The sequence below is a fragment of the Lutjanus erythropterus genome, chromosome 1 (genome assembly GCF_056507025.1).
Source record: "Lutjanus erythropterus isolate fLutEry1 chromosome 1, fLutEry1.hap2, whole genome shotgun sequence".
Taxonomy (NCBI): domain Eukaryota; kingdom Metazoa; phylum Chordata; class Actinopteri; order Lutjaniformes; family Lutjanidae; genus Lutjanus; species Lutjanus erythropterus.
The window spans coordinates 20,413,700-20,425,740 of record NC_139317.1 but is presented as its reverse complement, the minus strand read 5'-3'; the positions used below and the strand labels follow the sequence as shown (position 1 = coordinate 20,425,740).

Sequence of the window (12,041 nt, the reverse complement as noted above, 5' to 3'; positions counted from 1 at the left end):
ACAGTCCAAGAGGTTATTTGAAACTTTGAAGGTTGTGAGAAACCCACAGCTTGAACTGAATCAACGGAAGAGATTGTGGAAAAGTGGAAAGTCAGAATCCCACCAGAAGTTACCACTCTCCTCTGTGACCTCAACACTGGCTGTCTCTCTAGGCAGAAAACAATTTGTGTGGTTGAGCTTGGATGACTTTGCTGCTGGATAAGCTGCACTGAGATCCTAGCCTAGCCTAGCTGTGTGTCTGGGTCAGTGGATACCAGTGAACAGTCCGCTGCACATCGGCTCTCTGGAGCTGCACTTTGTTAATAAATAGTGAGAATAATACCCTCCATGTCTGAGGAAGAAAGGGATTTGTCATTTTACACTGAGTTTAATGAACATTAAGCATAATACATGAAGTAGTTTTAGCTAATTAATCTCCTGATGAACAACTACCAAGAGTTAGGGATAGATTTATTCTTTTTCTTTGCCAATTTGGATTTTAATCCCTCCACACGGGGTGCTGAGTGAGTGAGTACCGAACCACAACCAGTGCTCATTTTTATTCTTAAATTAAAATCTGTTTATCTCACTGTGTGAAACTGATTTGGATCAGTAATTCATCAAAGGAGGCTTTCTGTGGATTAATTGATTGGCACCAGTTTTATGCGTAGGCGTTAATGTCCTTATAAAGTCTTAATTGTATCTGTATTAATCTCATCCAAAGCTATCGGCTGGTCTTGTCAAGAATCTCGCCGTTATATACCTCAGAGATAACTGACTTTGACTTTCTCTGCTTCTCCCTCATTTCATCCTCTGTGGTGTATTTGTGTTTATTTTTGTTAAAAATTGCATTTCAGACTTAATTTTTCACATGTTCTCTGTAAGAATCAATCCTGTGGTTCAGTTGAAGGTGAGTTAGATGAAGGGAGGAGCTGAGTAATGGACTTCAGGACAACAGTTTCATTGGGGAAGCACTGATAAAGAATCAGATTGATTTTATTGAGCTTCTTCTTAACCTCAAAATGTACAGGCATAACATTTCAAAGAGGAATTATTAATTTTTAAACAAGATGCGCTGGTGAGACGGTAAAGTCTTATCATCAGCTAGTTGGCAGAAAGCTACCACAGTAAGACAGAGGCATTTGTAAGTCCCGTGCTGTAAGAACCATGCTCGCTGACGTGACAGTGTTGTCAGTTCTGCATCCTGCCATCCGTCTGTCCATCCATCCATCCATCCATCTATCCATCCATCCATCCATCCATCCATCCATCCATCCATCCATCCATCCTTCTATCCATTGCACTCTGTCTGCTTTCATGAGACAGCAGCAGTAGACTTCAGTGGGAAGCATGGCTCAGATTAACGTTTTAATCCAAAAGCCTGGATTATAGGTTTTGTATTTTATTCCTACCCTCACTATTCTAGCAGTGACTCTGTGTCAGATAGTTTTCATTCAGAGGTGTGTGTGGGTGTGTGTGTTTATCCTGTATGTTATGTTGAGGAGAGCTCTGATGGATGGGGTTTTCAGGGAGCTGTATGACAGAGTAGAGCTGCTGTTTGAGACTAATTAACTCAAGCATATTTGAGCATGTCAGCACAACAGCACATCATTGCTGACTGAGGCTCTGCATCATCATCATCGTCATCTGCCTATTGGCTACTTGCCCTCATCTGCACACCCATGTGTGTGCACACACTTGCAGCCCTCTCTCCTCCCATCACAGTCACAACAACCTGCTCTAAAAATGGCTACTGCTAAATTCATGTGTTTAATACTGAAGATGATGACAGATATTTGATTGGGTTTGTTGTTTCATGTTCACTTCAGTACAGTTGTACAACATGATAATCTGACAGACAGTATGTAAAGGCTTACATTAGTGGCTTTGATGCATTTGCATGATTGCTGTTGAGTGCTTGCCCTCCAGAAAGAAGAGCATGTGCGTGTCTCTAATTATGTGTTGTTTGAGTGTGCTGCTGCCCCACTCTTTCCTTTGGGTTCAGTAAGAGGGAGATACAGTTACCATAGATACAATTGCCCCAGTGATGGGGAGAGCTGCTGGCGCACGGTTGTTCCATCATTGATGCCCATCCCAACATTGATCCTAAAATGTTAGTCAACTTCTGTCGCCTCTCCTCTCATACATGCATCTACTCAAGTCTTGTTTCAGTGTTTTGAGCTCTGTGCAGAACACCAGAGTGACATGTTAACTGTATTTATTTATTTGACAAATGGCTGAATTTCTACCTTTTATGGATAAGTATTTGTGGTTGAGGTGTGCATGTGTGTCTACAGTAGTGGCTGATAGTAGGGATTGGTGATTATGGCTTATAAATGATATCTTGATATTTTTAAGCTAGTCTGTAGTACCGATAAGTATCTTGATTAGAACTGCTACAATTGATCAACTATTAATCAACAATAATTTCAATAATCAATGAATCATTTTGAGTCATTTCTTTTATTTAAAAAAAATCCAAATCCTTACAGTCAGCTTTCATAAATGTGAATATTTTGTTGTTTCTTTAGGCCTCTATGACAGTAAACTGAATGTCTTTGGGTTATGGACAAAACAAGAGGATGTCACCTTGGGCTTTTGGGAACAGTGATGAAATTTTTCACCATTTTCTGACATTTTATAGACTAAAGAACTAATCAGTTAATCAAGAAAATAATTGTCAGATTAATCGATAATGAAAATAACTGTTAGTTGCAGCACTAATCTTGATATATACATATTCTCTAAATTAAATACACACACAAATAGTACAAACATATGATGACCAACAGTATATAAAATAGTTAAAATTAGCATCAACTTAGCTTAAACATTTACGACAGTAAAATGCAACATACACATTAAGGCAGCTCTAATATTAATCTAAAAACATAAAGAGTAAAGCACTGATGGGCACCATTTTACTGTACAATGAGTACTTAAAATAACTTTTGGTGTAATTCTTACCTACTTTTATCTTAGTACAGTTTAGAATGCACAACCTTAAATTGTAGAGAGGTTGGTATTAGCCTAGATACTTTGCTTAAGTAAGGACCTGATCCTTCTTGTGCTTTCACCTGTGTATTACTGGTTGAGCCTTTCCTTGAGGAAAGTGGCACTCTGGGTAATCTGTGTAGTGATGGAGATCTTGAGGTGCTTGTTGTGAAAGAGAGCTTGCTAGTTAGCTGCTAGGAGTCAGGCTTAAGACAATTATAATATCCTAAAACTGGAGGTCTCCCAGATGTGTTTCGTAACTGGAAGCCACAGGTAGGGCCAGCCAGGAACAACATGGTGACCTTGGTGTATTTGAATCAGAACACAATGGCATGAATCAACCACTTGCCCTCTGGAGTAAGACGTTCTTTAGGTTGCAGGTCATAAGATAAGATGAGCTATACTAGGAGGAATTTTCAATAGTGTGGACAGCGATTTCTCTCAAAGCTGAAGCTATTTCCTGCAAACAGGAAGTGGAGTGTTTTCCTGTGGGTGCTGTGGCTGCTCTTGCTTACATCCTGCCTCAGGCTATCAGAGAAGAGCAGGCACACTGACCTAAAGCTTTGTCAGGATTTTACCTCACACTTGTCGTCATCTCTAGACACTCACAGCTGCTAGCCTCATTGCTTAGTATTTGTCTTTATACCTCAGAACAATCTGATGTGAATAATGAATTGTTCTGTCTCAGCAGCAGAAATGTCAGTCCTCTTCTTTTATTTTTTCATCTTCTTTACTTCTCCCGTATTTTCATCCTGTGTTTTTGTCCGAAACTGCATCTTAAGCTTTTTGATACGCCCACTGTATAAAGCATTCCTGTGGTTCAGATGAACGGAAGTTAGTAAAGGGAGGAGGTGAGTAACGGTCTTGTGCACGACAGTTTCACTCGGGAAGCACCGATAAAGCTTTTATTGTACTTCTTTTAAACCTCCTCTTAGCTCATGACATTACTCAGAAGAGGACCTCATTGTCACCTGCTGCTTTGTCACTTTCCTTGATAAATTGGTAAAGTCATTTCTATTGGATTAGAAAACACAGAGGAAGGTAGGGGTGTATTTGACTGCACTTGCCTCTGTGCTTCATTATTATTGTAGAGCTGTGACAATTTTTTATTTAGCAAACAACTAATCGATTAATCGAGAAAATGATTGACAGATTAATCAATGGTAAAAATAATAGTTACAGCTCTATATTATTGTGTACAAGGGATTCCCTGGTGGGGAAATTTTCCCACTGGTTAATAAATAAAGTTTACAAATAACATATTTTTTTAATTTCATATTTCTGATACTAGATAATAAGCAAAATATGTTTTCTTTCTTTCTTTCTTTCTTTCTTTCTTCCTTTCTTTCTTTCTTTTTTTTTTTTAAAGCAAAATGACAGCAGGCGTCATAGGCGAGTAATGTAATTGAGTATGCCCCAACACCATGTGCTACACCGGTAACACACACTACTGCAGCATGCCTAATGTGTACTCAGCGCCCCCACCTTGAGTATAAGACCCTGGTCCACATGTTTCTGGCTGTTTCTGGTTGAGTGCCTCTATTTTCCAAAACATCAGTGATGCTCATCAGCTGAAATTTGGTTGCAGAATGTATGGGCTAACAGTGCACAGAGTCTTGAGATGTTGGCAGTGTGTACTCTGATTGTGCAAATCCTATGTAAATGTGAACATGTTTGATGAATATAGAGACTGAGCAGTATGCGTTGAAGACTTGCATGCTTGACCTGACCGTATTTATCATAGCTTTCTGCAGCAGGTTATTATTGTACTTTTCTTCACTCATTTTTCCAGTCAGTTCATCAGTATGCCCCAAAGATCTGGATTAGTCTCTGCCTTTGAAGAGCCTCCGCGAGCTGTTATCATCTGTACTGGGCTGTGTGTCATGGTGGGCCAGGCAGGGCCAAGCCAGGCTGGCTGTAGCCTGAACAAAGAGGCCCTGTAGTGTTAGATCATGGCTTCTGTGTGTGTGTGTTTGTGCGTATTAGTACACATGTGTGTGATTGGTGGCTGCTCTTTGTTTCCCAGCCCAGGGCCTTGCTGGCCAGAGCTCAAGCCTGACTAATATGGATGTATAAATACACTAGGCTGCCGTCAGTTTGTGCAACATCAAGCACACCATTGTTTCACATAACTCTGTGACTTCAGAGATAAACCTCATCCTTTGTTCCCGTCAGTATTTTTTATTATTTCTTTACTCAAGAAAATGAGACACACTTGTGATCTGTGATCTGTGTGTGTGTGTGTGATCTTTGCTTCTGCGTGATGACTAAAATGTTCCTGTAATTAAATACACGAGACAACCAAATTACAATTTGACACCAGGCTAACAGCTAATAAGATCTTGTCCACCCTTAAAATACATTTTTGTGATTTTTTTTTTCAGACATGAGACCACATAGGCCTCCCTCATCCACACCACATTGTAATTAGCTGTTGAAATTTACTGGGTCAGAGTAAATTGTGTACTTTCTTCTCATAAAGTAAAACTAAGCTAACTCTGACCTGACTTGTGCTCTGTTACTGTTTGCTTTCTACTCTGCTTATTCCTCACAGTCAATCAGCCAGCCTGTTAATCATCACTTCACATTGCAGTGATTAATTACTGTAATAATCTCATCTGAGAGTCAGCGCTATAGTCCCAGCGGAATAAATATTCTAAGCAGCCTAAGAGACAGACAGGTTGTCTCTCTTTAACCATCTTGGCTGTCACCAGTGTACCAGATTTGTTTATCAGTAGAGAGCCTGTCTTTTTAGATTAGCCTAAGGGAACTGATATCCATCCTCAGTCCTGACCAAACTATCTTTCTGTCAGGGTTGCAACTACTGATTATTTTTTATTATCGATCAATCTATCAATCATTTTCTCAATTAATTAAGTAGCTATTTGGTCAGTAAAATGGCAGAAATGATTAAAAAAAGTTTAGCATTATTTCCTAGAGCCCAAGGTGACTCAGAAGTCCTCAGATATCCAAAGATAGTCCATTTACTGTCATAGAGGACTAAAGAAATCAGAAAATATTCACATTTGAGAAGCTGACATCAAAGAATTTGGACGTTTAGAAAATGACTCAAAACAATTAATCAGTTATTAAAATAGTTGGCGATTAATTTAGTAGTTGACAACTAAGTGCCTAATCATTGCAGCTCTATATTGTCTTGGTTAGGCATGTGAATGATTAATCATAAATTGATTAATCACCATTTAAAATTTCTTTGATTCAAAATTCATTAACCAGCAATGTGTTTTTTATCTGGAACTCACAGGTTTTATCACAGTTTGGTTTGGTCTGCCTTGTTAGTCTAGAGGATGGGTGTATAAGAGTTGCTGTTCTGAGGAAGAGACTTACTGTTTTATTATTCTGTTTAATTAAATTGTTTGTGGCTCATGAATTAATGTTTCATAGGTGATGTGCTGATAGAATTGAATTAAACTTATACTAAACCTATGTGTGTTTTGTAGCTCATTAACTATTCATGATTAAGTTATTGTTAATGTGTTCAGTTGGATAAGGAAGATACACAAAGTTTGTAACCTTAGCATGGGTTGTAATGTATATCTGTAAGAGGCAGGGGTTATCCTGCTCACATGGTTGACATAAATACACATACTTGTTTGCACCACTGAAAATACTGTGTGATAGTGTTATAATCCATTTAATTTATTGAAATCAAATCAAGCAACAGAATGAGCACTCAAACATTAAACAGAAATTTAATTGAAGCCAGGCCATTAATCTGTAAGTCTCCTGTCTCTCTCATGACTCATACACATGACCTCCAGCCTCTTACTCGTGCAAGCATGTCCACGCCCTTATGGCTCATACGCTCTCACATACTGTAAGCCCTTCCTTGCAGGACTTATGGTCAGTGTGTGGGGGTGAAGGTGTGGTTGGGTAGGACAGTGTTTTTAGAGGGTTTAGATTTGGTGGAGCAAATGATGTTTTATACAGAAGGTTACAAAGTCATGGTCATTGTCTTAACTTGCTTTTGAGTGGTGATTTAGTTCAGTGGTTAGCATTAATTTCTGTGCTTGAGATATGGAAATAGACCAGGGAGCAGAGTATACAAAGGAACATGTCATTTAAGAGGTCATCCTCTGCAGTTTTATCTACACTGTCTATTGGCCCTGTGTAAGTTGTATAAGCAGCCCATAGCCGTACTCTCTTCCTTCTCCTCCCTCTCCCTGCCCATCATTGCAACCCCACAGTTCAAGGACAAGGCCACCTGCCTGCCTGACCACTCGGTCACATGACCCCAGCATGCTGTCGTTTCTCATGGCATAGCCCCCCTCTGTCTGCCTGGACTGTTGGATGAATGAATGGATGAACGGATGGATGAATATATCACAAAACACTTTAGAGGAATGGATGTGTTTGGGAATGTTGGGGGGAGCCGCGGTTAAATGGGTCAGGTCCCTTCACACAATAGTAGCATTACTGTGGGAGTCGTAGGGGCAGACGGGGGAGGGTGGGGGTAGAGAGGGGGAACACCCAAGCCCTCTGTGCCAATTATGGACATAAATAACATCCACACACAGAGCTGCCATGGAAATTAGGGTCAAAGGGTTAACTGTGTATTCTCGAGGTTCAGGCCAACTGAACTGAGCGGAGTGATTGAAGCACAAACATAGATTAGGAGACCTACAGTAAGTGTAGCAGAGACTGGTGCCTTCAGGGCCACAGGTCTATGCTGCAGTTTGGGATTCAGAGAGAACTGACTTCACCCTGTTTCCTGTCTGCTCTTCAGCTGTCCTGTCCAATAAAGGCAAAAAAGCCCAAAAACATAACAAAAAAAATAAAAACACCGTAGAGGGCTGCATTGGTGGGAGGTGTTGTTTAGGTGCCAGTGAGACAATGAAATATGATCCAGGAAGTCCAGTTGGAGTAACAAGCTTTATCAGTTGTCACAATGCTTGCTATTCTTGCAATACAGTATGTAATACTAACTGGGGATTCTAAATGTCCAGAAAGTCATGGTGGCATCTAGTTTATCTTTGGTTAGACAATCATCAGGTAAACAAGAGAAGTAAAAAGTAAAGTAATCCGTGTGTGAATGTGTGCTCATATGTATGTGATTGGCCAATACAGCTCCTTGACAGATGATGTTGTGTTGCAGCACAATTTGAATGTGGTGCAACTTTTTTCCAGTCAACTCTCGTTTTGCTGGAGCCTCCTGTTTATTTTCTTATTATTTTGCTGTGCTCGGGATGCTTTACCAACCCATAACATCAGTATTTTACGTCCTGGAAATTAGACTCAACAGTCAGCTATCTTTACAAACACCATTTGAGAAATCATTTTAATTCTACTTCTAAGTTTTGAAGGTGCTGAATTTGTGGTCATCCTCTCTTTTTGTCAAATGTCTGAACTACCTCTCCCCTCACATAGAGAGCAGTTACATGAGTTGTAATTGCCTGGAGGTCAAGACACATTCTTCTGGAAACCACCTCAACAGTTACCAACAATACCAGAATTCTTGTAAAAAAAAAAAAAAAAAGTTAAACCATGTGAACTGCTCGACTTACTGATGTTGATAATCACAATAATCAGGTTTTGGGCTGCAAGTAAAGGTTGTTTTCAATATCAACTAATCTGATGATCAATCCTTATGTCTTACATTGTCAGAAAATTGCAAAAATATGCCCACTACAAATTATCAGACATCATGATAATATATTAAGTTTGTTATCCTTTCAGATAAAGAAATGCTGAAAACATTTGCAGGTGGCAAGCCAGAACCAGAAAATGTTTGGTATTTTTGCTTGGAAAATTACTCTAATCAGTCATTCACAGTGTTGTGTGTAGGGGAAACACTGATTCAAAACGCCCCACTCATTTAGGCTGCTTTAATTGCAAAACCGACAAATAGTTTTATCTTTCAATCAGTCATTTTAAAAGTTTCTTGTCATCACCTTCACACAAAATGTTTTCATGTGAAATACCTTGGATCACATGCAGTTGGCAGCATTGCAGTGTGAACCTCCTGTGAACTGTACAGTTAGGTTAAGAGAAGGTGATGACAGTAATGATAATGATGATGTAGAAGATGATGGGTGAGATGGTTTGGGGATTAGGTGATGATTAAGGGGTGAGGGAGTGAGATTATCATGATGATAGGGTGGACAGATGACATGGTGTGTTATTTTAAAAAGCTGATTATAGAAGTTGTAGTAAATGAGCACCCTGCCACGTGTGGTGGTGTTTATGTCTTTTCCTTCCCCTGCCACAGTGGACTGTGCTCAGCACTCTGCCACAGACAGCTGTACCATCAGTCCCTGTAGGCAGACAGACAGATGGACAGCAGGACAGTAGCGTTGCTTCATCAGCTGGAGTGGAAATGGGAAAGCTGTAATTTAAAGCTGGGGCCATAGCACTCTGAGAATTTAAAAAACAGTCTTTGGAGACACGAATTGAGGAGTGCCTATTTGACATAATTGTGTTCATATTATCACATTTTCTGGGCTTCATGTGAAGCGTCAAAGTGAAACACTAAAAGACAGACAGATTTGTAAATGAAATAAAGAAGAAAGCCTGTACCGAAAGACAAATCCTACATAAAGAGAGACCTGTGTGATGTAACTGAATTAGAGAATGAGTGAAAGCAAAAGATGCCTGCGTAGCCTCGGTTTAATCCAGTGTGACAGGTCAGAGGAGCAGCTAAATACCGTCTTTGCTTCAGCTCTCTCAGATGACCCAGCAAGGAGTGATACAGGAATGTTCACTCAGTCTTGTGAAGCTCAGTCAGACTCTGCTGGCTGTTTACTCACGCTGCTGTCATTCATAATCTTTTCACATGTAGACTTGTAGGACTCCAGGACTTAGTTGTGCAAATAAGCAATGGTGTGTATTTTGTTGGTAGCCAAACAACAGCCCTGTCAATTAAAACTGAACAGGATGTAAAAATACATAAGTGTACATGTGTTTTTTAGGCTGTCACTCTTATCTAAAGCTATATATAAACTATGTATTCTTTGCAGTGGAATTTTGTGTGTTATTTATGCACGTCTTGCTTGCTAGTTAAATGTGCCCTCATTGAGTCTGTATTCAATAAAATAAAACATAAAAAACATGACTAAATACTCACATAAGAAAAAAAAATCCTGTATTATTACACCTATGATTATTATCTTCAGTTCTAAAGTGTGTGAATCGTGTTTAGACCTGTTTTTAAATATGTGAAACACGTCCGGAGTGAGTAAAAGGTTACTGTGAAGTATACAATCTTATGCACAGTTATATGCAAAGCAACAGAGTTGTCATGATAACAGAATTTTAAGCTTTGGTGCAATACTACTGTAAAAATTATTCTCAATACTTCTTCCAATACCACTGCAAAAAGGAAAAGTCTTTGGCACAGGAAATAGGATCATTTTTTAAAATAGGTTTTTATTAATAACCTGCATACAGTGCTGGTACAGCAAAAGTCACTGAACACTGTCTGATTTTGCAGGGCTACAGGCCAAATATCAGGCAGAACAGTTAAGTGTCTTCTTGATACTTTGAATACTGAAATCTTCAGATATTGTATAATTTTAAGCATGTTGTATTGAAAAAGTATTCATACTTTTGACAACCTTATGAACCATCATGATGTATTTTGAGGTACATTCACAATACTCACTCTTTCTTTACACTTTCAAAGAGGAGTGGAGTTAACTGATCATTTCTGAGGCTGTGCCTCTCATATACATAAAGATGAGACAGTAGAACATTCATTGTAATGCAGTGCAGTACAACGCCACCACAAGCTACTGCCTAAAAATGACCATCGAGTTGCATCATAGAGTTGACTCAGCGTCCACAAGAGAACATTATAAGCTAAACAACGGCCATATTTGTTGCAGGATTATTTTAATGGATAACATTTGGATTTACATATGTCCCTAATTTAGTCTTGAGACATTGATCCTTACCCTCTTATGTCTTGTTTTACAGAGTGCAGCGATGGAGGAAACGGTAATATGGGAACAGCACACAGTGACCCTTCACAGGGTAAGTGTTTACAACTCTTTAATCCACTCTCCCCTCTCTTCCCTTTTGTCTTTTTCCCTCTCTGTCTGTCTCTGGCATCCTAATCCTGCACAATGTCTTGTGTGTTTTTCACTTTTTCTTCCCTGTTCCTCTCTATCCTCTGCCCATACATCTCTTTTCTCTCTCTGTACTGAGAGGGCCAGATGTAACAGCAGCAGGATGTGTGGTACTGAAACAATAGTCAAGGAACCCAGATGGCAGGAAACAAGACTAAAGGAAGACAGAAATCAGCATCCACTTCCTTACTACTTCATTTCACTTCCTTCCTGTTGGCAACATACTCCTCTCCTTAACACAACTCCAGGGAAAGAAGGGGATGATTTTACACCATGTGCTTTTTTGTCCTGTGTAAAGTCACATGTAATTATGATGGATTGTAACAACCTCCTAACCTCAGTAGCTAAGATCAGTGCATGAGTGATTGTATCCTCTGGCACAATCAGCATCATCAGGTTAACGATCAAACTATTCAAAGCCATTTTCCCCTAGAGGTGGCTGATAAATTAATATACTAATTGCCCTGTCTTGCTGAATTTCTGAATGTTCTTTGCTTTGAAACAGTAAACTCTAGTTAGTTGATGCTATTGTGCCCCAGGATTGTGTAGAGCACCTGTCTAGACTGGCCTGCTTGCTGTAATCTAATTAGTAGCGGCTTTATTGAGGCTGAATGAGCGGCCCAGTGTGGCCTGTGGCTCTTAGGCTTGTGGCTCTCCTGTGCTGTTGTGGTTGTATGATTAGCCTTTTACATCACATGGCTTGCTCCATGGGTGTTGGTTCCTCAAAACCCCCATGGAAACCTCTTGGAAAATTTGTGAAATAACTTGCTAATGTATAGCTTTGTTGTTGTCCATGGTTTTAAAGTCCCCCTTTGCTGCACAGAAACACACTGCATTTTACTTAAATAACAGTTTCACTTATAATTAGCCTACAGAGAGCCTATTAACTTGTTTTTGTATACAACATAGCCTTAGACAAATCCAATGTATTGGCCAGTCAGTAATCCATCAGTGTTGTGTGTGTGTTTTTTTTTTTGTGTG

At 39.5% G+C, this 12,041-nt stretch overlaps 1 protein-coding gene across 10 annotated transcripts in view; it reads left to right on the top strand.

Moving 5' to 3' along the window:
- The window catches only part of tjp1a (tight junction protein 1a), a 128,276-nt gene that overhangs the window by 79,604 nt on the left and 36,631 nt on the right, over positions 1–12,041 (top strand). For all 10 annotated transcript variants that reach the window (XM_084716301.1, XM_084716328.1, XM_084716275.1 and 7 more), the window contains one exon: positions 10,909–10,965. In XM_084716301.1, coding sequence (XP_084572427.1) covers positions 10,909–10,965 — 57 coding nt within the window. The remainder of the gene's footprint in view (positions 1–10,908; positions 10,966–12,041) is intronic.